Below are 27,964 nucleotides of genomic sequence, written 5' to 3'. Positions count from 1 at the left end.
CGCTGCCCTCTCAAAAGGAGAGAGAGAGAGAACGAAAGTGCGAAAGGATATCTCCGAGCTCAAAATTAGGGTTTCGTCTTCTCCGATCTCAACATTAGGGATTCGTCTTCTCCGTCTCCCTCCTCCGATCTTGGTGATCTCCCTCGATTGCTAGGGTTCTTTCGATCTCCGTCTCCTCCTCCTTCGAGCCCGGCGATCTCCCTCGATCGCTAGCGTTTCTTCTTCGTCTTCGAGCTCCTCCGATCTCGGCGTGCGATCTCCCTTGATCGAATTCGCCTCAGGTAACTCTTCTCCTTCTCAAGATCGAGGGTGCTGGTTTCTTGATCTCGTATGAAGAATTAGAGCGTATCATCTGTTTGATCCGTCGTTTTCTTCCTTTTTCCTGTGGATTGCTGCCGTTGTTTTTAGAATTTCGGCTATTATTGCAAAAGAGAAAAAAAAGCAGCTCTTTTTATTAGTGACATATGTGGAGGTTCCAATAATTTCGTCTTTCTTATTTTTAGTTAAGCTGGACGAATGAAGGTTGTGGTTTCCTGATCTCTTATGAAGAAATTAGGTCATATCACCTGTTTGATCCTTTGTCCTCTTTTGTTTTGGTGCAAAAAAAAGTAGCTTTTCTTGTTACAGTTTTCTTTCTTTTCTTTTAAACAAAATATTGGTACTATTTGTTACTGTATATCTCTGAGTCAGATTCTCTTTCGATCTATTTTGGTTACTCGATAGTAATTATGATAAATATATGCTGAATTTGTTCACTTTTACATTGTATGAAGATCTTAATAATTTCGTTCGTCTTCTTTCTAATCAAGTTCAATGAACAAACGTTATGGTTTTCTGATTTCATATGACAGAATCAAGGCGCATCATCTGTTTGATATGTTGTTCCCTTTTCTTTTGGTACGAAAAGAAGCTATCTTGTTAGCATATTCGGTATATTCTACAAAAGGAATGGCTTTTTTTTTTCGTTTTTTGTATATCTCTGGTTTGGAATCTTGCATCTTTCTTGGTTTATTTTTAGTTATTTTTATAAAATGTGGAATTTATTTAAATGGACGTGTATGTACCTCCTAATTCTTGTTGCCTTTGGGATTTATTTTTTGTTTTTATCACTCTTATGTGAGCCTTATTACTAGATTTTAGGAAGCTAGCTGCGACCTGTAAAAAGTAAGTGAAACATTGCATTTGTCATTAGTAAGAAAAAGTTAAGCTTCAAGTTAAGAGAGGGCAGAACCATCTTTTAGGACATCTCCTTTGAAGGTTGTGATTTCTTGATTTCACATGAAAATTAGGGCATGCCATATGTCTCACCCGTTTTCCCCTTGCAAAAATAGCTATATTTGTTACTGTATATCTCTGATCCAGATTCTTTCACCTATTTAATTTGTTACTGTATTTATTTTTCTTGATTAATTTACTTTCTACCGAGGAGTTAGTGCAGATTGATTTCTCTGGGTGTTATCAAATTCTAACCAAGTTGATAGATCCTTCCACGATAGAAGATTTCCATTTTTTGCTTCATTGACTCTTTCCTATAGTATTAATATATATAATACTTTCCCATGCTTATAAATGTGTATATTATAGTTTGATCATCATATTTCCTTTTGTTTGTTTTTTAATTTATTCCTCCATTAAGGCTTAGTTTGGGATTAAGGTTTCTAAAAATCACTTACATTCATGCTTTGGAAGGTCCCACAAAAAAAACTCGTTTGATTGTAAATGATGCCAAAAGTTTATGAAATTTAGTTTCCAAATACTTTGAATAGTGTAGATCAAGTCAAAATCAAATATTGGTTTTCATTCTTCTCTCCAGCTATATATAATTGCGGCAGGAACTGCCACTCAAGAATAAGCTGTTACATTCTTCTCCGGTGTTAGTTCCTATCACAATTTTATTGCATTGGTGGGTGGGAAGTTTCAAAACACTTTTAGATATTTTGGCTTTCCAAAGCCTAAAAGCGAGTGCTTTTGGCAATGCAATTCCAATTAAGCCTAAATATGCTGACTCAGTTGTCTTCTATTTTTCGTTTCGATTTGATTATTGTAGTTAATGATAGCATTTAGAAACACTGTATTTTCTATTTGTGATCAAAACTTGTTGACTTAATTTTATATTCTTAGGGAGAGAAAAAAAAAAGAACGAAAGGAAGGATGTTTAACGGAAATAATGGCAATCTTCAGTTCCCCTCTTTCTTGGAGCAAGAACAATTCCGTTATGGTTCTAGTGCATCTACTCAATTGCAGTTGTTTGGAAACACTGAATGTGAGTTTTGTGATGCATCGTTGTTTTGTCTTTGCTAATTGCTTGTTAATTTTACTTTTTAATTATGATTATTTGCGCTGTTGCTTTGTACATGCATGTAATTCTCCAATATATACTGTTTGGCTTCTATATTGATGTTATTAGTCTATTTGAATCATTCCATTCTTTCAGCTTATGGGGATTTATGTCCATTATTCTTTAGACATAGTTTCTCTAGCTCTGTTGTAAATAGCTTCACTCATTTATGTGCCAATTGCAATATGATATGTAGGTGAAAGAACTATGCCCCATCTAGTAGTGCACAGTATCAAGTGACTAATGAGAAGTGGCAAAATATGGAATTTAATAAGAAAAGAAGAGAACTTTATTAGGGCTTGTTGGCACTGCCAAAGTGAGTCGTTAGTGCTATTAGGTGAAGCACATAATTAAATGCCTCCAATAGCTTCTCCCATAGTACACGAATCTTTAAATTTGCGTTTCTACATTAGGGGGAATCTCATTTCAGCTTCCATTTGCATTGGAAGCTCCATACTTTCCATTTGCCATTGCAACTGAAAGATAAAGTAGAAGCATGCCAAATAAGCAATAATAAGTATTCTTCGGTTTGGAAGGCTCATCAAGAAACTTCTTTGTCATTCTCATCGGAGAGCAATATTGTTTTGTCAGGTTTTATTCTATGTTAGAACTCGTTTCTTCCAACAAAACTCCTAAAGTAGAACTGTGTGAAAATTACCTGTGAAGAAAAGTTTCTTATTGATATACACTAATGTTTGCCAGAAAAGGGGGGAGAGAGAGAGAGAGAGAGACACACACACACACACACACACACACACGCGCGCATAAAACTCCTAAAGCAGAACTTTGTGAAAATTACCTATTAAGAAAAGTTTCTTATTGATATACACAAATGTTTGCCAAAAAGGAAGAGAGAGAGAGAGAGTAAGAAAAGTTTCTTATTGATATTCACAAATGTTTGCCAGAGAGAGAGAGAGAGAGAGAGAGAGAGAGAGAAGGTTCTTATTGATATACACAAATGTTTGCCAGAGAGAGAGAGAAAGAAAAGTTTCTTATTGATATACGCAAATGTTTGCGCGCGCGCGTGTGAGAGAGAGAGAGAGAGATAGAGAGAGAGAGAGGCATATGAAGTTAGCTACTATTCTTTCATATTGTCTACCTAATTCTAGCATATAAAAGAAGTTAACTTCTATAGAATAGTGGCACATTATCAACTTTCATATTGCCTACCTAATTCTAGCATATAAAAGAAGTTAACTTCTATAGAATAGTGTCACATTATCAACTTTCATATTGCCTACCTAATTCTAGCATATAAAAGAAGTTAGCTTCTATAGAATAGTACATAATGTAATTTCATGTCATTGAAAAGAAAAGGGTAATTTTTGAAAGTTCCAGTGCTAGCTCACAAGATAGCAAGAACTTCCTTCTTGGGTGCTATTAACTTGTTCAAGATGACTCGTGTGGATTTCTCCATTTAAAAACTTTAGTAGGGAAATGAAAAAAAGATTTCTTCATTTAAAAACTTAAATAGATTTGATTATGACAACTTTAATGGAAAATCCTTTTGTACAAGTAATTAAATAGAAGGGGGAGGGTGGGGGTTGCAGGAGGAGGTTGGGGAGAGGCTATCACTAACCGTAATATACACATGGTAGGGAGGGCGGGGGTTGCAAGAGGTTGGGGAGGGGCTATTACTAACCATAATATACACATGGTATTTCACTTAGTTATTGTTTAGCAATTTTATTTATGAACTGCTGGTTATTTAGATAATTAGGTTGAACAAATCTTTTTTAATTAATTTCTTTGAATTAAACTTCGTAGCTACTCTTGTTATCTACTAGAGAAAACTCATGTAATCATGGTTTAGATTTCGTGCTTTATTATAAGGATGCTCAATTGCAAGATTCTAATCATATGAATACTAATAATCACGTATTCGATAAGAGTTGGTAATTTGCACTGGACTGATTATGGTTCACACAATATTTCCTTGTATATGTGAATATGTTGGAGAAGCTAGTGTTGGTGTGTGTATATATATATATATATATATATATATATATGGACAAATATATATATATATATATATAGCTACTATGCTATCGATGGGCTAGAATACTATTAATAGTATTTGCCCCTTTTTGCTATCAAGTTTTTAGCCTTTGGATCAATTCCTTTGATCATTTCTAACCATTGGATTAAATATTATAACCCAGTGGGGACCACTCAACCCTAAGGGACTAATATCATCCTAACCCTACAATTTCTCATCCAAAGGTTAAAAACTTGATAGCAAAAGAGGCCAAATACTATCAATTGTATTCCAGCCCAACTCTCTCTCTCTCTCTCTATATCTCTCTCTATATATATATATATATATATATATATATATATTAATTCTTTCATGCTTCACATAGTTATTTGTCATAACTATTATGTCGTAATTATACTAATAATTATTATATACTAATTGTGGCCAGTCACCGTAAAGAAAATTTTTAAATTTTGATTTAACTCACCTGATTGACTAATAATCATAAGAATAACTATATAATATTTGCCATAATTTTCCAAGAAATTATGTACTAATTGTCTACAGCTGATTTACTTGATATTTGATAAACATATTTTGAATTTGATTAAATGAAGGCTGAAATTTGAGTTGATCTTCACACATTTGGCATTATTCTTTTTCGTTCTTACTTTTCAAATCAAAATAGATAAACTAGATAAAGCTATGCTTCTTATGGAAACATGAATCTTCAAACAATTTTACAATTTGACGAAATTAGAAACTAAATCCTTCTACATCACACGATGTTTCTTCTCAACAGTGTTTAAGGCGATTATGACTTGACCGCTCTTTTAATGCTTAATTTTTCTTTCATTACCATTGTGACCTTCTTTCATGCCGCCTTTAATTTTCTTTCATGTCTTGAAAGTTATGAAACCTTAGAATCTAATAAGTAATTATACACCTAGAGGCGGAGTGAATAGGTGAAACCCGCGAAACCAACAATTCTTTATGAATAAAAAGTAAATATAGAAAAAGTAAATAACACACCAAGAATCTTAGCGTGAAAAACCTCTAACTTGAAGTAAAATCCACGAAACCAATCATGCGATAAATCCACTATATAAAAAGAGTACAAGTTGATTATTGAATCCATGGACTTAACCTAACCCTTACTATAGATCTCGTCCTCCACGAGCAGTTGGTCCACGTCCACGTTCGAATCCACGAATGCCACCCGAATCCACAACCAACACGTCTCAAATCCACGAAATGCCTTCAACAGGTCGAATTCATGATGCACATGATGAATCCATGGTGCACTGTAACGACCTAGCCCATTAGTTTCACATCGCCTGGTGATCTTGGGCTGTGTGTGTGATTGGACTGACGAGGACGTCAGGGCCTTAACGGGGGCAGTCTCTCACATATAAGAGACTTAGACATTAGTAATAATAGCTAGGCTTAAGCATTTTGGGCAGGTGGTTGGGTCCAACGAGTTATTGTTGCTAGTGGGCTAGGTCGTTGCATTTGGTATCAGAGCCAGTTCACCAGCTGGACATGTGTAATGTAACGACCCAGCCCGCTAGCAACAATAACTCGTTGGGCCCAAACACCGACCCAAAATGCTTAAGCCCAGTTATTATTACTAGTGTCTAAGTCTCTTATATACCCAATCACATCCCCAATAATCCCACGTCGGATAGGAATGGGGATGTGATTGGGTATATAAGAGACTTAGACACTAGTAATAATAACTGGGCTTAAACATTTTGGGTCGGTGTTTGGGCCCAATGAGTTATTGTTGCTAGTGGGCTGGGTCGTTACATTTGGTATTAGAGCCAGTTCACCAGCCGGAAATGTGTGGCGAGTCTCGGCTGAGCCAGGGTCTGAAAGACAAGATGATAGGTTATGCCGGAGTCTGAATGACAAGGTGACCGGCTATGCCATGGTCTGGATAACAAGGCTAGCGAGATGAGTCTCACATCGCCTGGTGATCTTGGGCTGTGTGTGTGATTGGACTGACGAGGACGTCAGGGCCTTAACGGGGGGAGTCTCTTACATATAAGAGACTTAGACACTAGTAATAATAACTGGGCTTAAGCATTTTGGGCAGGTGGTTGGGCCCAACGAGTTATTGTTGCTAGTGGGCTTGGTCGTTACATTTGGTATCAGAGCCAGTTCACCAGCTGGACATGTGTAATGTAACGACCCAGCCCACTAGCAACAATAACTCGTTGGGCCCAAACACCGACCCAAAATGCTTAAGCCCAGTTATTATTACTAGTGTCTAAGTCTCTTATATGTGAGACGCACACTCTGTCAGGAGCAAGAAAAAGAAAGGTTTGTGGTAATTTCTTGCTTAGAGTATCATGAAAGCATGGTCCAAGAAATCTCTTAGCAATGACCGGATTAAATGTTTATGTCGACATCAAATTAGGGCTTCAAGAATTGATTCGGAAGAGGCTTTATGAAAGAAAATAATTTATAACCGATCTTAAGCCTCTAGGGTTGCTCTCAGGTGTATTCTATGTGGATTCCATGTTTCAGAATCCTTGGATACATGTTTATAGCTTTGGAATATCTATGAGTACAGTGGCGGATTCATTTAAATCCTCAACTCAGGATAATGCAAGAAAGGCCATAATGGCCATTTTTGCATAGTTGATTCCATTTTGGGTTCAAAGTTGACCCCAAAGTAGGGTCAAATAAGACTAGGTGAAAAGACCCATAGTAGGTTCGATGAAATTGGACCTGCTAACTCATTTTCTTTTTTTTAGCAGCAGCAAAAGGGCCAAAAAAAGATTTGTTTAATAAAAAAACCCTAGCCTCTTTTACCCCACATAATCTCTATCTTTTTCCTCTCGCGCAATCATATTTAATCTAATTACTGATTAATATTCCAAAAGCCAAATCCAATCCTATGTAGGTGCTAGTAAATTTCTTTTATTCCAATTTTTTTAGTTGGGATGCAAAGTATAATGTATGTGTATGGATGCTTATTTGCTTTCTTTAATTGTGAATTTATTCTTTTTATTTATAATATGAATAGTAGTTGTCTTATGCTGTTATGGTATATAAAAATACAACAAGGACATTAGTTCTTTTCTTACTTGTACTTTGTATTTTATTGGAATGAGTTTTCAACTGCTGATTTGGCACTTGAACACCAACTTGAAAAATTCATTGTTGATGTACGTCAAGATGAAAGATTTATAACTTGAGAGCAATTTGTGATCTTTTACAAAAGTTGGTTGAGATAAATAAGCATGTAGTGTATTCGCGAGTTTATTTACTTTTGATGTTGGCATTAATTCTATTAGTTGTTACCGCGACAGTGGAATGAGCTTTTTCTATGATGAATTTTATGAAGAATAAACTGTTCAATTGTATGTGATAAATTGATGAACGATTGTTTGGTGACTTATATAGAAAAATATATATTTGATGGTGTTTCCAATGAAGCTATGATGCATCATTTTCAGAACACGATGACACATCGGGAACAATTGTAAAAGAAATCAATTTTAATGACTAGTTCACTTTTTTCTTTTATATTCTGTATGTTTTTTCTCCGTTATATATTGACCCACTAGAAAAAATTTCTAGATCCTCCATTTTATGTGTTGGATTAGAACTCTAATTCTCATTTTGGGAACTAGATTCAAGACTCTGAAAGTGATTTCCGGAAAACTGCGTTGTAACCTGTAAATTGGAAAGAAGAAATTTGAAAAACTGACTTAGATTCCGAAAACTAATATGAGATTTCAGAAACTGAACTTTAGAAAGTGTCAAATTCAGCAATTTAAATATAGTTTTCGGAATGCACTGCAGTAACCAATTTTTCAGTCTTCTGTTTTTTGTGAAAACTGATTCTAGATTCCAAAATTCAAAGTTAGAAACTTCATTTTCAGCTCTTTAAGTTCCTTAATACGATTCTAAGCCAACTCAATGAGATTAAATTACTTATAAACATATTCCAAAACATGAATATTCCTGAAACCACGATAAACATTATAAAAACTTACCAAGTGTCATGAATTACTGCTTCGGATCTTCAAGTATTCAAAACTTGATCTTCACTTAATCTTCACTTCTCAACCTCTTCAAGACTCCGACTTGGTCGTTCACTAAATATGCCAACATTAAATCCGTAACAATCTCTTTCTTTGGCAATTTCGTGACAAAATGTAAAAATTACATAAGAAACTCTCACCACACTAAACTCACCAAAAAAAAGGGAGTTCATTGCAATCACCTAAATGATGAAACCCCTCGCGTGAAAGACAAAAAAAAAATTATCAAATTACATTAAGTTCAAGCTTACATTAAGTATGACTCCTAAAACGAATTTATGAATTAGATACTATGGAGCCTTGGAGTTTTGTACGCCTCGCCAAACACATTCTCGAAAATTGTTGTTGTTACAAGCTATTGTTAAAATTTTCTCCCCCTATGTTCATGCATCTCCTCTATGTTCTATGTTCATTTATCTCTCATCTTTCCTTGTCTACATCTCTTTCCCCCTTTTTTCAACATACTGTCAAAGAAAGAACATACCAAATTACGAGCTAGCAAAGATAAGTAATGAAAGCAACATAAGCAACATAATTTCAAGAACATTAAGAAAAAACTAACATACATGCTCATAAGATGCATTGCAAACTAAAAATGCAAGGAAAAACTAAACTACATGCATGGCATCAAAAGTTCAAGCACATCACTCTAAATCCTCATCAGTTTCAGGACCTTGCACATCATCATGGTGACATCCAAATAGGCCTTAGATAATGTGGATTTGGACTTGCTAGATGTTTGAAAGTAGAGAAATTCGAGGAGGAGAGAGAACTTATAAAATAGAGAAATTGGAGGACAGAGAACTTGTAAAGAATAGTGGCAATTATAGAGTGGGTCTTAGTGAAGAGGAGGAAGCTTCATGGCTTAATTAATTTTCAGCATTATACACTATGTTGTCAATCTTCCACTTATGATATGTAAAAATTGCTTGGAGTATGCACAACTGATTCTAGCAATTCAATTTTTCTCTAAGCACGGGAAAGGAGTCTAGAAGTAGAAAGATTATCATCTTTTGGTTTGACTACTTGAATCTTAGGCCTTCTTTATTTGGGGATTGATGTTCTGGATATGGATAATGAACTCTAGCCTTGGGTATAATCTTTATTGCGACGTGGGATTTATACATTTCACCTTTTCCTTGGATTAAAAACTCTAGCCTTGGATATAATTCCTTTGACGATTGTGTGGTATATATAATTTCCACCGCATCTTATGGAAGTCCATTCGCATAACAATTTTCAGCCTTCTTTTAGAAGTCATATATATAGAGTTCGGCTACTATACTATCGATAGTACCAAGTGCTTGGTGCTATCGAGTTTTTCGCCGTTAGATCTACCCCTTTGATCTTTTCCACTCGTTAGATCATACTATTCAACCAACCACCCATTCAATCTTAGGAGATCACTATCATCCTAACCGTACATTTCTTCATCTAAAGATTGAAAAATCTAATAGCACCAAGCACTTGGTATTATTAATAGTATAGTAACATAATTATATATATATATATATGTGTGTGTGTGTGTGTGTGTGTGTGTGTGTGTGTATAGAGCTAGGCTGGTATACTATCGGTAGCACGGAGGCCTCTGTGCTACCAAGTTGTTTTCAATAATACGGCTTCCAAATCGACGATCGTCTTCGTTAGACTTGATCTACGCTAATAAAAGTATTTGGAAACTAAATTTCATAATTTTACAATATCATTTGGCTGGTGATCAAAAGGTCCAAATATTGACAATTTTAATGGTAGATGTGATGCGTTTGTGAATTTAACGGTGTAAAACAATCCAAATTTGATAAAATTTTTATAGAAAATTCTTTTTATTATTTAGAGTAAGATTAGTACCTCTGATTTTAAATTCAAGTCTTTTATTATTATTTTTTATGAAGTTTTTATTTTCAGCCGTTCATTTTTAGACTACTCGTTTGATAGGTAAATGATGCCGAAAAATTATGAAATTTAGTTTCCAAATATTTTCAGTAGTATAGATCAAGTCTAACGGAGCCGATCGTCGATTTGGAAGTTGCATCATTGAAAACTACTTGGTAGCACGGAGGTCTTCGTGCTACCGATAGTATACTAGCCTAGCTCCATATATATATATATATATATATATATATATATATATATATAGAGTAGGTCTTGTGTGCTATTAGGAGCACGGAGGCCTCCGTGCTTCTAAGCCGTTTTCGATGATGGAGCTTCCGAACCGATGATCGGCTCCGTTAGACTTGATCTAGCATATTTGAAGTACTTAGAAAATAAATTTTGTGACTTTTCAGTATCATTTTCCTAGCGATCGAAAGGATTCAAAATCAACAATTTTTAATGGTTGATGTATACCGTTTGCAAGTTTAACGGTGTAGAAGTATTCAAATCAGATGAAATTTTGATAGAAAATTCTTTATACTATTTACAACAAGATCAATATCTTTGATCGAAAATTTTAATGCTATATCACCATTTTTTGTGAGATTTTCATTTTTAGCCGTTGATTTCGAACCCTTTCGATCGTTAGGTAAATGATATCGAAAAATCACAAAATTTATTTCCTAGATACTTCAAATATGCTAGATCAAGTCTAACGNATACGATAAAAAGAGTTGATATGTAGTAATGCGCCAGAAAACACGACCGGCAATGATGTATGGACTAAGAAGGCATGTCACGGATATATTGACCGCAATCTAGGTGTATAGTATCCACATTTATGGCAACTTTGGATCGGAACCAGAGAGATAGAGAGAGAGAGAGAGAGAGAGAGAGAGAGGCCACTATGCTTTTGGAAGCACGGAACCTTCCGTGCTTCCAGGTCGTTTTTGATGTTGCGACTTTCGAATCGTCGATCGGCTCCGTTAAACTTGATCTAGAGTATTTGAAGTACCTAGAAAATAAATTTGCAATTTTTCGATATCATTTGCCTAGTGAACTAAGGGGTTCAAAATCAACGGCTGAAAATAAAAATCTTACAAAATGTGATAATATGACATTAAAATTTTAGATCAAAGATATTGATCTTGTTTTTTATGGTATAAAGAATTTTCTATCAAAATTTCACGTGATTTGGATATTTCTATACCGTTAAACTTGCAAACGGCTCACAACGGCCATTAAAATTATTGATTTTGAGCCCCTTCGATCACTAGGCAAATGATATTGAAAAATCATAAAATTTATTTTCTAAGTACTTCAAATACTTTAGATCAAGTTTAATGGAGCTGATCGACGATTCAAAAGTCGCAACATCGAAAACGATCTGGAAGCACAGAAGGCTCCATGCTTCCAGAAGCATAGTAGCCTCACTCTATATATATATATATATAGAATCCGGCTACTATACTCTTATGAGTACGATCGCCCTCGTACTCATAAGTTGTTTTTGATGATAGAGCTTCCCAATCGACGATCCACACCGTTAAACGTTATCTAAAGCATTTAAAATGTCTAGAGATAAAATTTTATAATTTTTCAACATCATTTACCTTACGATCAAAAGGTCACAAAATTGACAATTTTTAATGGCCGGTATAGGAAATTTGCTAGTTTAACGGTGTAAAAGAATCGAAATTGGTCGAATTTTTGATAGAAAATTTTATTCACTACATAGATAGAGATCAATAACTCTGATCTTAAATTGAAGGATCCGATCATACATTTTTAAGATGTCGTTCGATTTTGACCGTCCATTTTATATCCGCTTGATGAACTTTATTATGATTTCGAAAAATTATGAAATTTATTTTCTAGAAGTTTCAAATACTCTAAATCATATTTAACAGAGTAGTTCGTCAATTCGGAAGCTCCATCATTGAAAACAACTTATGAGTATGAAGGGCTCTATAGTCATCCTTCATACTCATAAGAGTATAGTAGCCCTAGCCTATATATATATATGGAGTTGAGCTAGAATACTATCGATAGCTTCGTTGCCACTCATTTGTTTTCGGTGATAGAGCCTCCAAATCGACGATCGGCATCGTTGAACATGATCTATACCACATTAAGTGTTTAGAAATCAAATTTCAAATCTTTTCGACATCATTTACCTAATGATCAAAGGGTTTCAAAATTTGTAATTTTAATGGTCGATATGAGTCGTTTTCTCGTTTAACGGCGTAAAGATATCCAAATCAATTGAATTTTTATTAGAAAATTCATTAAACTATTTAAAACAAGATCTATACTCTTGATTTTGATTACAAGGCTCCTATCATCATTTTTTAAGGAATATTCATTTTCAGCCGTTCATTTTTGTGTCCACTCGATGGATAAGATAACAATATCGAAAATGTATGAAATTTGATTTCTAAACACTTCAAATGGTATAGATCATGTTCAACGGTGCCGATCGTCGATTTGGAGGCTCTATCATCGAAAACAAATGGGTGGCAACGTAGCCCGTTTGCTATCGATAGTATTCTAGCTCAACTCTATATATATATATATATGTGTGTGTGTGTGTGTGTATGTATATCATATATATACATACACACACACACACACACACACATAGAGAGACTAGAATACTATTGATAGTAGAGGAATAGTGTTTGCTATCTACCTTTTATACCTTGAATGCATAGGGTTGGCTATGTGGTGGTGGCACTATTATGGATCCAAGGGATAAAAAGTTGATAGCAAACACTATTCATTTACTATTTGATAGTATTGTAGATGAACTCTCAATATATGCACATACACGTATACATATGTATGCATACGTATGTATACATATATATGTATGTATACATACATATGTACATGTATACATATGTGTTATGAGCCGAACTCCTAGACCGTTGACTTGGTCAAATGTCCTCCTTTGGGAAGCGTGCAAAAGTGGAGCGGCTTCTGATAGTGACCCTCGAAGTTTGTGCCCACAATTGGTTCGAGCGATTCAGCTTACAAGGGATCTGACTAGTCGAGCTCAAATGCTACATTGTATGTTCGGTTCGACTGAAATGAGCCGAATAATGCTAATATATATTACCAAAGAATGTTTACAGAAAGGTGGATGCCACTAAGGCGTCTGATTTTAAGGGAAACTAACTTAACTACTAGAAAAACAAGAAATGCAAGAGAAAGAGAGATTACAAGTAGACTACTCCTAGAATGAGAAAAAATACACAAAAATAAATTGATTTTCTTGTTCTCAGGAGAAAAAGACCATATGTCAGGCGTCTTTGACTATTTATAGTTCCGTTTGTTATATATTCAGTTATTCCCCACTATCGGCCATGTCCCTTCTTCTACGGGCTACTTTTTGTTGGTTCTAACTGCATCAACTCTAACCGGTTTTCGGTTTTTGGGTGCATTGTTCTCAAATCTTGGTGCACCACATGTCACTTTATATTTGGCTTTGAGAACCATTCCCGCGGTGCGTCCCGGTTCATCACGTGGCACAATTTTTATGGCACTAACAAAGCCCCCCTGCAGCTCCCGAACGATTGTTTGGGTGGCTGGCATTATCTAGTTTAGCGACTTGCATTCTTTCATTCTGAAAGTGCTCTGCACTATCCATTTTTCTTAGCCGTCCTTTCCTTTCGTCCTTTGACGGCTACGATCTTTCATATTCCTTTTGTCTCATCTGAGGCATTAATTAGGTCACTTATGGTTGCCATCACCTCATTATTAAAGCCCTCTTTTTGAAATCCCCTTTAGCGGCTTTGCTTTTCTCACGCTTATTCGTTTTCCCTCTTCTTTTTTTTTTTTCTCTTTCTCAAACTGAGACTTTATTTTCACGCCTCTTCATCTTTTTCTCCATTCTCTTTCTTTTTCCTTAGCTTCTAAGCTTTTCTTTCAATGGCTTCGATTTTGATTCCCTCGCTTTCTTCATCTCCATCTCTTGACTATACCCTCCTCAGACAATATGTTGAATCGGATCCCTCTTGATTTGTGCTTGGTCCTTCTTTTGTGGAGACCCCTGCACCTGACGATTTTCCTTTCTCGGCTGATGGTCTTCCTTTGATGGCTGATGTCATCCATCTTCTTTCTTGGTCCACCTTGAAATCATAAGGAAAAAGCCTCCGGACTTGATCTAGCGTTTAAGACGCTTATCTGGCCTGGTTGGATCGAGTTGTGGAATCTTATGCCGAAATCTGGCGCGACGTTGGAATTTACGAAGCCATTCAACTTTTGAAAGTTCCTCCTCAAGCCGATAATCTTTTTCTCGCTGCAGCTTTTGTTTCTGGTTCTCAGTCTCCAACACCTTTTTGAGGACGGGGCCCTTCACGTGGCAGCGATAGTCGGTCTCCGACCTCACGACATCACTCTTTCAATTGCCTACAATCCTGATGGAGTGACAGATTTTGAAGCCTATTTGGATTCGAATGCAGACTTTACTTATACCAAGTTCATGCGACGGTTCGCAGGTCAGGCCCCTACTCCAGTCACCAAGAAGAGCATAATGCCTTTCTCCTCTACTGGCTCTGCCACAACCTCTTCTACACTCGCTCACAGAAGATCAACCGAGATTTCATTCCTATCGCCATTGCCCTAGCTAACGGCAAGAAGCTAGCATTAGGTGCATATTTTCTTTCTTTTGTATGTCGAAAAATTTTGAATCAATTCATTGATCAAACCACTGTCGTCAGAAAATGGTGTAGTAATCGGCTTTGGCTGTTGTGTTTTGTGGTTTTTGCAACTATGTTTGCAAATTTATTTCCTTTTTTTGTGCCGAACTCCCTTGAATATGAATTCAGCTCCCCATTTGACACATATTGTTTAGCTCTCGACTGCTCGGAACCTTTAACCTCGGGTCAGCCGGTCGACTTCCCGACATATTTTAGAATTTTTTAAGAAAAGAACCAACGCCAGTCGATTCTTCCTAATCAAATTCTCTCATCGGCCGAGGTAAATTCTCAGCCTATCTTAATCGATCCTTTTTCTTTTTCTCGCTTTTCAGTCGGGTCACCTCCATTATCCCCTTCGTCAAGCAGCTGAAAGAGACATCTTCTAGAAAAAATCTCACACGCTTGTTTTACCTCGGCGCTTGGGAAGGCAATTTCTGATGTCGAGAGGCAGGCTCGTCGGGAAGCTCGTCTTGACAAAAGGCAGGAAGAGGAAAATGACGAACCAACAAAGGAAAGAAGATTGAAGAGGAAGGAAATAAAGAAAAATAGAAAAAAGAAGGAAGGAAGAAAAGAAAGAAGAAAAAAAGAAAAGCAAGAAGAAAAAAAGAAAAGAATAGAAGAGAAAAAAGAGAGAAAAAAGGAAATGAGAATAGAAAGGGAGAAAAAGGAAGAAGAAAGAAGGAAGAAAGAAGAAGAAAAGAGACAAGTCGAAGAGAAAATTAAGATCAGGCAGGAGGTTGTTCCAAATCCGTCTGTTGAACCTCCAATTAAGACTTACGCTTCGACTGTTGCGCCGGCGCCCAAACCGGCGGATGTGCTGGCCATCTCTCTCCAAGAATAGGCTACTTCGAGCCCTAAATCCAGTGAAGAAGATCTACCAACTAGTATATCCATTGACACTCGACAAAAACTGGTTGAATGTTTGAGATTATACAGCAGCGGTCTTCCTACCTTAGTTCGGAGCTTAGTACAATTTGATCGGCTTGGAGCGCTCCTCGATCTCTTGGATCAGCCTGATCTGCCCCCTTCAGGTAGATGTTTTGCAGAAACCTTATTTGCTCATCTCTCTTCTTTTCTGGTTTGGCAACAAGCACTCTCTGTCGAGCATATTGCTTTGGATGAACACTTCTTGCAAGTTGGCTCTTTCAAGGTGAAGGCTATTGAGGTAGTAACTCCATTAACCGACTTTGACAAGCGAGATGATATTTTGAAAAACTAGGAGTCGGCCCTTCGGCAGCGTATTACGTACCTTAAGAAAGAACTTGCCGAAACCGAAAAAGCGTTGGCCCAAACATCTGAAGAGCGTGCTTTCCTACCGACCCAATTCCAGGCCAAGAAAGACGAAAGGATGGCGATACATAGTCAGCTCTCCCGACTCTACAAACTACATCTCGTGATGAAGCGAAGGAAGCGAACAACCGATCTTGCCTAGTCTAATTTGGGAACCGAAAGGAATTAGCTCAAAGACTTATTATCTTGATTTTTCCTTTGGCTTCTCACTCTTATTTTAGCTGTAATATATTTTGACATTTACTTTTGTATGTTTTATTTTGACTCTTTTATTCACTTTTCAATATAGACGGATAGTATTTTCTTAAATATTTTTCATTAATTGGCTTGTCATTTTCTGATCCTCCCAATGTCCTTAGAAAATATGCTTTGCCTCTTGTAACTTTGTATATTTAGAACTACCCCTTCCAATTTGGATTCGGCCATTTCGGCCGATCGGTAGTACTAATTTTAAGACTAAATCTCCGACTAAGAAGGATTTAGCTTTAACTCTCTTATTGTATGCACTACTTACTCAGCTCTGATAAGCTTGCAAATGGTCAAGCGTCAGTAGTCGAGTCGTTTATTTTGTCCAACTTTTCATTCATCAAAGTTTTATATGCGTTGCCTCTTGCAACTTTGTATACTTGGAACGACCCCTTTCAATTTGGAGACCATTTTTCATACATTGGCCTTTTCGGCCGATCGATAGTACTAATTTTAAGACTAAATCTTCGACTGAGAAGGATTTAGCCTTTACTCTCTTATTGTATGCGCTACTCTCTTATTGTATGCGCTATTTAGCTATGATAAGCTTGCAAATGGTCAAGTGCCAACAGCCGAATCTCATTTATTTTGTCTAACTTTTTATTCATCAAAGTTTCATATTTCCTTGCTATCTACTCCTTTTGTCCGTCGACTCTTAATGAGGCAACTATTATTTCGGTCAGTACTACAGCCTCGTGACCATAGACCAGTTGAAATGGTGTAACTCCTGTCGTTGTTTTGACAATTGTTTGACATGCCCATAATACTTAAGAGAGCTTCTCGTTTCACTTTCTTGGTTGTTTTCCAATATGCCGTTTCATAAGGTTTATGATAATTTTGTTCATTGCTTCAACATGTCCATTTACCTGCGCATAAATAGGATGACGAATGGAGCAACTTGATTTGTCTTGACTCTACGAACCTTGAGAACTGTTCCTCTGTGAACATCGTTTCTTGGTCAGTTGTGATCGTCTCAGGAATTTCGATACGATGAATGATAGTCTTCCACATTCTATAATGTCCTTCTCAGTGGCTAATTTTCTAGGTTTTGCTTTCACCCACTTGGTAAAATACATTTACGATCACTATTAGGAATATATGTCCAGCCGGAGAGTTCGGTTGAATTTCTCCAATTAAATCCATATCCCAACAATGAAAGAGCCAAGGCCTGTTGATTGCATGCATCTCGGAAGTCGGAACTCTTTGTATCGATCTATAAAATTGACATTCTTGACATTCTCTAACATATTTGATGCAATCTTCGTGCATGGTCAGCCAATAATATCGTAAATGCCGAATGATCCACCTTAATGTTTTTTCGGCCAAGTGTGTTCTACATAAGCCTTCATGGGCTTCACCTATAGTTATTTAGGCTTCATCAAGTCCTAAACATCTTAGCAACACTTTTTCGGCTGTTCTTTTATCGAGTTGTCCATTTAACAAACAATAACCGAGCACTCTCTTTCGCAGGTGATAGTTGACCCGTTTATTTGGATCATTGAGAAATTCCACTAAAGATTTTCTCCAATCATCCTGTACTTCTACTGGAGCGATCATCATCGGCTCTTGTGTATATACCGATTTAGCAACCTTCTTCCTATTTTAACTTGGCTTCCTTTCGGCTCTCTATTTCCTGAAGCCGATTGAGCTAAATCATTAGTTTGCTCATTCTCTTCTTTTGATAGATGTACAAACTATACTTCCCTGAATATGCTAAGTACTCCTATTGTTTTATTCAAATAATTTTGCAAATTTCAACTTTTGCATCGGTATTCTCCAACCACCTGTTTTATCACTAATTGTGAATCACCGATGACTTTTACAAAGCGTGCCCCTAACTCCTGTAAAATCTCGAGGCTGATTATTAAAGCCTCATATTCGGTTTAATTGTTAGAGCGGCTGAAGTCTAGTTCGAAAGCAAAATAGGAACTGTCACCTTCAGGAGATTGTATGTTTATTTCGCCTTATGCTGATTCGGTTATTCTGAACTCGTCAAAATAGAGCGTCCAAGATCGGCAACCGACCAAGTTTTGCATCGGCTCTTCAATCTCAACGCATGGGTGGCTAGTTAGGAAATCAGCTATTGCTTGTCCCTTAACCGCCTTTGCCGGGACATAATTAAGAGAAAATTCGGACAAAGTTAACATCCATCGTCCAATTCTTTCTTTTAACATTGGTTTAGACAATATATATTTTATCAGGTCGGTTTTACAAACAGCCGACACTTTTACTGGTAAAATGTAATCTCTCAATTTAGTACAAGCATAATACAATGCTAAATACAATTTTTCTATTGCCGAATAACATTGTTCGGCATCCAACAGATGTTCGGCTGAGATAATAGATAGCCTGCTCTTCTTTTAACATGTTTTCCTAAGCTAATAGACATCCCTGATTTTCTTCTGCAGCCGATATATACAACTTCATCAGCTGACCTTACTGAGAAAGAATGAGCACCGAAGGATTCGCTAAATATTTTTTAATACTTTCAAAAACTTCTTGTTGCTCTCTTGTCTAGATAAACTCCTCTTGATCTTTAAGCCGAAGTAATGGACTGAATACTCCTATTTTGCCGGCTAAATTTGATATGAAGCGCCGTAAATAATTTATCTTTCCTAGTAGGCTCTGCAATTTTTTTTACTCCAAATGCGTATTTCAAGGGATTCATTTTAAATTGTATTTCCTCATGCGCTTGAAAGCGAGCTCTAAATCGGTCCATTGATCGGTTTGTGATTTAAATTTTACAATGATATCATTAATGTAAATTTCTAGCATTTTACCGATCAAATTATGAAAAATGAAATTTATTGCCCTTTGATAAGTGGCTCCGGCATTTTTCAAGCCGTAAGGCATTACTATCCATTCGAAAGTCCTAATGGACCCTGCGCATCTAAAAGCCATTTTCGCTATATCTTCTTCGACAATAAAAATCTGATTGTAGCCGGCATGACCGAACATAAAGGACATTTTATATCCGGCTGTCGAGTCCACTAGCATGTCAGCTATGGGCATCGGATATATGTCTTTGGGTGTAGTCAGATTTAGATTTCTAAAATCAATGCAAACTCTAGGTTTGCCATTCTTTTTTCGTACTGGGACTATATTGGACACCAAATCAACGTAACTAGCCGCTCTAATAAATTCGACTTTTAAAAGATTTTCAATTTCATTTTTGATTTTTAATACAATATTTGGCTCAAACCTACTAGCTGGCTGTGTATAAGGCTTATACTCCTTTATAGGGAGCCGATGTTCTACAATTTTTCGGCTCAATTCTGACATTTCTTCGTAATTTCAGGCGAAGCAGTTTTTGTATTTTTTCAGCAACCTTGTTAGCTCCTCCTGTTGTTATGCCCAGAGTTTAGCGCTAATAAATGTTGGCCGTTTGTCGTTGTCCGACCATAGGTTCACTTCCAATAGTGGATCTTGAGTTTTCAGCCTTTTCTCGTCGACCTTGATTGGCGATTCTTCCATGCATTGTCTTGATCCCTTCATGAATCTTAGCGCTGTTATCATTAGGCATTGTTACAGTCTTTGCTACTTGAGCTGAATCATTTTTATTTAAATCATCCTCTAAAATTAAAATTTTAATGCATGATCTTTCATTAGCCAACTCGACTGATTCAATGGAGTAGCCAACTTCTTCAATCGGCTTGTTATGCCAAAGCTCATCTAGAGCCTCGACTCCTAGCTTTTGACGTTCCATTTCAACCAGTTTGGTGGGCTCTTCGGTAGCCACCAATGCCTTTGCTTCCTTTAGGAGCACCAGTTGTACTTCTTCCGTAACCCGAACCTAAACAAATGAAATTTGGTCCGGGTCAGTATCAGCCTCGCTGATATGGCCGGCGCCTTCCACATTGATATCCACCGTCTGCCGTCTTCCCTCGACCATGATTTCCTTGACACGATCTCCAACCCACTAAAATAGTTTTTCGTGCAAGGTAGACGGTACGCATTCATTAGCATGGATCTAGTCATGCCCGAGCAACAGATTGTAATGGCTATCTGCATCCACCATAAAGAAAGCTATTCAGACTCTTCGGAGGATTTTGGACCCAACTGTAAGCTTGGTAGTGAGTATATTTTTGGCCTGTTGATTGTTTCCAATGAGGTCGGTCATGGTTGTATCAATAGGCTTAAGCTCGTCTTCACTCTTGCTTAATTTTTTAAAAAATGTAGGCATGACATTGACCAATCATGACTTGGCCTACAGGCCGTCCTTCTATTAATGCCAACAAACCTAGTTTGTTAGGCCGATGACTTCTCGAATACCACCGCATCACCTAGTTTGTTAGGCCGATGACTTCTCGAATACCACTGCATCGGCCATTCTATTATCTTCAAGTTGGAGTTGGGCTACTATTTGCTCCTTTCCACCGTGGGATTGTTCCTCATATTGAAAGTATTTGGAAACAAAATTTAATAATTTTTCGGTATCATTTACCTATTAAACGAGTAGTCTAAAAATAAACGGCTGAAAATAAAAATTTCATACAAAATGATAATAAAAGACTTGAATTTAAGATCAGAGGTAATGATCTTATTCTAAATAGTGAAAATAATTTTCTATAAAAATTTCATCAGATTTGGATTGTTTTACACCGTTAAATTCACAAACGCATCGCATCTACCATTAAAATTGTTAACTTGGGATCTTTTGATCACTGGTCAAATGATGTCGAAAAATTATGAAATTTAGTTTCCAAATATTTTTAATAGTGTAGATCAAGTCTAACGGAGCCGATCGTCTATTTGGAAGCCGCATCATTGAAAACAACTTGGTAGCAACCGATATACCAGCCTAGTTCTATATATATATGTATGTATGTATGAATGTATGCATACGTATGTATATTTTTATATATATATATATATATATATATATATATATAGTCCTGCTTGTGCGCTTTTAGAAGCACAGTGGTTTCCGTGTTATTAAGTCGTTTTTGATATTGAGACTTCTGAATCGATGATCGGTTCCCTTATACTTGATCTAGAGTATTTGAGGTAGCTAGAAAATAAATTTCGCCATTTTTCGATATCATTTACCTAGTGATTGAAAGAGCTCAAAATCAACGAACAACTAAAATTTTAGATCGACAATATTGATCTTATTTTATATATTATAAAATATTTTCTTTCAAAATTTTACGTGATTTGGATATTTCTACACCGTTAAACTTGCAAACGGCTCACCACGACCATTAAAATTATTGATTTTGAGCCCCTTCAATCACTAGGTAAATGATATCAAGACACTGCGAAATTTATTTTTCAAATACTCCAAGTCAAGTCTAATGAAGCCGATCATTGATTCGGATGTCTTAGCATTGGAAACGACTTGACGGCATAGAGGTCACCATGCTTTTAAAAGCATAAAAGTCGGACCTCTCTCTTTCTCTCTCTCTTTTTCTATATATATATAGATATATATATAGAGAGAGCCCGGCTACTATACTCTTATGAGTATAGGGCCCTTTGTACTCATAAGTTTTTTGCCGTTAGATTTACTTCTTTGATCATTTTCATCCGTTAGATCATACTATTCAACCAACCACCCACTCAATCCTAGGAGACCACTATCATCCTAACCGCACATCTCTTCGTCCAATGGTCGAAAACTTATGAGTACAAAAGGGTTATACTCATAAGAGTATAGTAGCCCTAGCCTATATATAGAGAGCTAGGCTGCTATACTATCGGTAGCACGGTTGCTTCCGTGCTACCGAGTTGTTTTCAATGATGCCGCTTCCAAATCGACGATCGGCTCCGTTAGACTTGATCTACACTATTGAAAGTATTTGGAAACTAAATTTCGTAATTTTTCGGTATCATTTACCTATCAAAAGAGTAGTCTAAAAATGAATGGCTGAAAATAAAAATCTCATAAAAATATGATAGCCATCGTGTCTCCGAAGGCACGATGGTTCAACAAAAGCTACTACGTCGAAGGTTTAGCTGCTAGCCGAGGCAATCTGAACTAGATGTGATTACTTTCATGAACCTTTGATTTAAAGTCTTAAAAAGCTGTAGTAAACCGATCACTAGTTTTCCAGAGTTTTAACTGTTAAAATTACCATCTACACTACGTAAACATTTAAATTGCCACATTTTGTTAAGTTTAGTCTACTTTAAAAGTATCTTTTAAAAAAAATGATAAATCTTATTCTAGTCATAGAGACTAGAATTTAAGTTCAGAAGATAGTAGTAANATATATATATATATATATATATATATATATATATAGTCCTGCTTGTGCGCTTTTAGAAGCACGTGGTTTCCGTGTTATTAAGTCGTTTTTGATATTGAGACTTCTGAATCGATGATCGGTTCCCTTATACTTGATCTAGAGTATTTGAAGTAGCTAGAAAATAAATTTCGCCATTTTTCGATATCATTTACCTAGTGATTGAAAGAGCTTAAAATCAACGAACAACTAAAATTTTAGATCGACGATATTGATCTTATTTTATATATTATAAAATATTTTCTTTCAAAATTTTATATGATTTGGATATTTTTACATTGTTAAACTTACTAAAGGCTTTCTATGACCATTAAAATTGTTGATTTTGGGCTCTTTGATCACTAGGTAAATGATATCAAGACACTGCGAAATTTATTTTTCAAATACTCCAAGTCTAATGAAGCCGATCATTGATTCGGATATCTTAGCATCGGAAACGACTTGACGGCATAGAGGTCACCATGCTTCTAAAAGCATAAAAGTCGGACCTCTCTCTTTCTCTCTCTCTCTTTTTCTATATATATATATAGATATATATATAGAGAGAGCCCGGCTACTATACTCTTATGAGTATAGGGCCCTTTGTACTCATAAGTTTTTTGCCGTTAGATTTACTTCTTTGATCATTTTCATCCGTTAGATCATACTATTCAACCAACCACCCACTCAATCCTAGGAGACCACTATCATCCTAACCGCACATCTCTTCGTCCAATGGTCGAAAATTTATGAGTACAAAAAGGGTTATACTTATAAGAGTATAGTAGCCCTAGCCTATATGTATAGAGCTAGGCTGCTATACTATCGGTAGCACGGATGCCTCTGTGCTACCAAGTTGTTTTCAATGATGCCGCTTCCAAATTGACGATCGGCTCCGTTAGACTTGATCTACACTATTGAAAGTATTTGGAAACTAAATTTCATAACTTTTCGGTATCATTTATCTATCAAAAGAGTAGTCTAAAAATGAACGGCCGAAAATAAAAATTTCATAAAAAATGATGATAGAAGACTTGAATTTAAGATCAGAGGTACTGATCTTATTCTAAATAGTAAAAAGAATTTTCTATGCAAATTTCATTTGATTTGAATTGTTTTACACCGTTAAATTTACAAATGCATCACATCTACCATTAAAATTGTCAATTTTGAGACCTTTTGATCACTAGCCAAATGATGTCGAAAATTCTGAAATTTAGTTTCAAGTACTTTCAATAGTGTAGATTCAAGTCTAATGGAGCGATCGTCGATTTGGAAGCGCATCATCGAAAAACAAATTGGTAGCACAGAAGCCTCTGTGCTACCGATAGTATACCAGTAGCCGAACTCATATATGTATATATAGATTAGGCTGAATACTATTAATAGTAAAACGCTCTTTTTGCTATCAAGTTTTTAACCCTTGGATGAAAATTGTAGGGTCAAAATGATATTAGTCGTTAGAGTTGAGTGGTCCCCCTAGGGTTGAGTGGTCCTCACTGGGTTATAGTATTTAATCCAATGGTTAGAAATAATGAAAAGAGTTGATCTAAAGGCTAAAAAATTGTAGTGCAACAATGAGATTTTGCTACTAATAGTAGCCCAGTCCAACTGTTATATATATATATATATAATAATAATGGAATTATGCTACTATACTATCGATAGTACCACGTTTAGTACTATCGAGTTTTCGGCCATTGGATGAAAGGATGTGCAGTTAGGATGATAGTGGTCCATCAGGCTTGAGTGGGGTGGTTGGTTGAATAGTATAATCTAACGGTGGAAATGATCAAAGGATAGATCTAACGGCAGAAAATTCGATAGTATCAAGAGCTTAATACTATTGATATAGTCATAGTAGCCGGACTCATATAGAATTATATATATCTCAACATTATCCTCATACAAAATAGGGCCTTGTGAAGCAAGAATTTTCTAAAAGGAACCAGTCAGTATACAAATCACAGTTGTAAGCCACTTGTGCAATGTTTATACATGTATTTTTTGAGACAAGTTTTTATGCATAGTGTCTGAATTAGACGGTGTCTGTTGCATTTTAAATAGAAGGAAGTGGGTCATGCTTTAGTACTTACTAGAAAAGCCATATTAACTGAGTAGAAGAAACTTTTGGTTCTCATATAGACTGATTTTTTTTTTCTTTCTTCTTGATATTAATGCAGTTCCTGCTACATGTAACGTTGGTCCTGTTAACAATGTCGGACATCATAATTTTTCTGGTCTAAGCCAACCAAACCAAATAAAGAGGGAGATGGATGACACGGAAAGGCAGTACAAGCTTCAGATTTCCTTGGGCAATTTTGGCCAGGACGAGGCTGATCGAATAGCAATGGGTTTCCGCAATCCAAATGCTGTGTCAACCGGGTTAAGACTCTCCTATGATGATGATGAACACAACTCCTCTATTACATCTGCTAGTGGAAGCATGACTTCACTTCCTATCATGATGTCCATTAGTGATGATCTGAGGGCTGAGATTGACCGGCAAAATGAAGAGTTTGATAATTACATTAAAATTCAGGTACGCATTTTTACGACAACATTATATATTTGGGCTGCAGGCAAATTTTGCTGCATGTGTAGAGAGATGAATTGTTCTAGTTGATACTTGATACCTTACGCCCATATATTGCGCATTTTATGTGATTTATGTAGTATGTGAGGAAATATATTCCGTTTTGTAAGAACTGATGCATTCTAACTGCTTTATGTGATTTAGGGAATCGTTGAACATGCACATATTAGTTTTATGACTCATTTAGGGAATATTTCAACATGCATATTTTACTTTTCTTGCAGAAAGATTTGCCAGATTATTTTTCTAAACTAGCATTTATCTGCTGGCAAAAGAATCTCTCTAGTAACCTACTTGTTTGTGAAGCAACTGGATGCTCGTACTTTTATTAGTGAAAAGCATTTGAGCATAAATATTGTTTATGGGCACAAACTATGTTCTAGATTTTTACCAATATCATTTTATCAGAACAAACTGCAGTGGATATCCTATGGGTTGCTCAAGGTCAATATCTTATTCACATGTCAGAATGAGCTTAACATGGTTTGATTAGGTCAACCATTCTTGACAGAAATGATAAGTTCTATGGATTAAGTCATAAATATTATTTACACTAGAAAACATATTGCTGTTTCGTACTTGGTATTTATAGCTGTCTTGTTTAATAGGGAAGATTTTCATGTGTGGTAGTCTTGCATCCCATGTTCTTGTCAAATTAGAACTAGTTAAATGTGTCTCAAATTTTTGGGCCCGGCCCACTTTATGTTGTGGCTTGATATTTTTGGGAGCTGAAATGAATGGAAAATTTTCTTGAGGGTCCCATTTTGTTAGGGCCGGGATATTTCCTAAGCCTTGATCTGGTTTGGTTGCTTATGTATATGTGCCCCTTTTCTTTGTGAGTGTTTGGGATGAGGAAAGCATTGAGTGCATTTTGAGGTAGGGTTTTCTGGGAGACATGCTTCTTTCTGGTACTCAACTTTGATTATAATGAAATATTTTCTGTCCTTGCCTGTAGATGCCGGCTAATGGCCGAACTACGTTACGTAAATTAGTGTGTTTTGTTTTCTTACTCTTTCTCTTGATTCTCTTTTTTCCTGGCTCTTTAGTACTAAAACTCGGTCTAGTGTTTTGTTTTCATCCATAGATATTACCTAGATACCATGTGTCCAGACTGTCTGCATTTTTTGAAGCTATGCTTTTCAATGTTAATTGAAGCTTTTTTCTATTTTTTTGGGTAATTGCGAGGAGGAACAAATGATGAAAGGCATGAGAGAGATGACCCAGAGGCACACAGTTGCATTCCTAAACGCCATCGAGAAAGGGGTGGGAAGGAAACTGCGTGAGAAAGAGCTCGAGGTGGAGAATATGAGTAGGAAAAACAAAGAGCTAGTCGAACGGATCAAGCTAGTGTCGATGGAGGCCCAATCATGGCAATGCAGAGCATGGTACAATGAGTCCATCATCAATATGCTGAAGAGTAACCTCAACCAAGCCTTAGCGCAGGGGGGGGCCGGAGATCATGCCAAGGAAGGGTGTGGGGAGAGCGAAGTAGACAATACGGCGGTCTCTTCTTACAACCCTAATGTGCTGATCGGAGGCGAGGATTTCCCTCGTCAGCCGAGAAAGCTGAGTCAGCAGCTGGTGTGTAGGTCGTGCAAGTGTCAGGAAGTTTGCATGCTTTTGATGCCGTGCCGGCATCTGTGCTTGTGTGAGCACTGTGAGCGCTTAGTGGAACTCTGTCCGATCTGCAAATCCAGGAAGAGTGCTAGCCTTCCCATTTTCATGTCCTGATAAGTGGAAAAAAGAAAATGTTACACCATCGTTATAAATCGAAGTAATCTCATCAACAGGAATCATATATACCTGATACCTGATTAGTACTTCCAAGCGTACCGAATGTGGTTCTATCCCTTTCCGTCTGTGTGTGTTCTTGTGCATGGCTTGTCATGCCTCTGCTGACTCTCCTATATTCTGGATCCGGGTGAAAAAGAGGCTTCCATTGTGAGGTTGAATTGAATGACGTGCTGGTTGTAGTTGATAGCGAACAATTTTCAGTCCTCAGTGATTTTTTTTCAAAGCTTAAATGTATTTCGTGGCGCAAAGTGTTGATCAGCAGCCTTTTCAACCTAACATCATCGGCTGGTTGGTAAGTGGATGTCCTTTTTTTGCCATTTGGTTGAGGCGTTGTTTGGTTCTATTGCTCTTTAATATATATATATATATATATATATATATATATATATATATATATATATATATATATATAGAGTACGGTTGCTATGCTATCGATAGCACCAAGCACTTGGTGCTATCAAGTTTTTTTTCGTTAGATTAACTCCTTTGATTATTTTTATCCGTTAGATTATACTATTCAACCAATCATCCACTCAACTCTAGGGGGCCCACATCATTCTAGCCGTATATTTTTTTAATCCAAGAGCAGAAAATTTAATAGTACCAAGTCATTGTGGCTATTAATAGTATTCCAGTCTAGTTATATTTTTATGAGTACGATCGCTTTCGTACTCATAAGTCTTTTTCGATGATAGAGCTTCCGAATCAACGATCCATACCGTTAAATATTTTCTAGAGCATTTAAAACTTCTAGAAATTAAATTTTATAATTTTTCGATATCATTTACCTTACGATCAATAACTCACAAAATTGACAATTTTTAACGGCCGGTATGTAATACTTGCTAGTTTAACGGTGTAA

The 27,964-nt window shown here is 36.4% G+C and overlaps 1 protein-coding gene across 3 annotated transcripts; it reads left to right on the top strand.

Annotated features, from left to right (window-relative positions):
* LOC109718168 (probable BOI-related E3 ubiquitin-protein ligase 2) lies at positions 1-27,419 on the top strand. 3 transcript variants are annotated; one of them, XM_020244209.1, is made up of 4 exons: positions 1-281; positions 2,122-2,263; positions 24,896-25,254; positions 26,494-27,419. In XM_020244209.1, the coding sequence occupies exons 2-4, from the start codon at positions 2,152-2,154 to the stop codon at positions 27,037-27,039; spliced, it is 1,017 nt and encodes a 338-aa protein (XP_020099798.1). In that variant the 5' UTR covers positions 1-281; positions 2,122-2,151; the 3' UTR covers positions 27,040-27,419. The 3 variants fall into 3 exon arrangements, with proteins under 3 accessions (XP_020099798.1, XP_020099797.1, XP_020099796.1); XM_020244208.1 differs by lacking the exon at positions 1-281 and adding an exon at positions 855-897 and having other exon boundaries at positions 26,497-27,419; XM_020244207.1 differs by lacking the exon at positions 1-281 and adding an exon at positions 855-897.

The sequence above is a fragment of the Ananas comosus genome, linkage group 12 (genome assembly GCF_001540865.1).
Source record: "Ananas comosus cultivar F153 linkage group 12, ASM154086v1, whole genome shotgun sequence".
NCBI lineage: Eukaryota > Viridiplantae > Streptophyta > Magnoliopsida > Poales > Bromeliaceae > Ananas > Ananas comosus.
Note: the sequence above shows the minus strand (reverse complement) of the source record. Positions and strands in the feature narration are given on the sequence as shown.

What these genes read in the sequence shown, in the direction of transcription:
- LOC109718168 (XM_020244207.1), top strand. Translation starts at nt 877, where the DNA reads ATGTTGTTCCCTTTTCTTTTG. An exon ending in TGTTGTTCCCTTTTCTTTTG is followed by an intron (nt 898 to 2,121) that starts GTACGAAAAGAA and finishes TTATATTCTTAG; the next exon opens with GGAGAGAAAAAAAAAAGAAC. An exon ending in ATAATTACATTAAAATTCAG is followed by an intron (nt 25,255 to 26,493) that starts GTACGCATTTTT and finishes GGTAATTGCGAG; the next exon opens with GAGGAACAAATGATGAAAGG.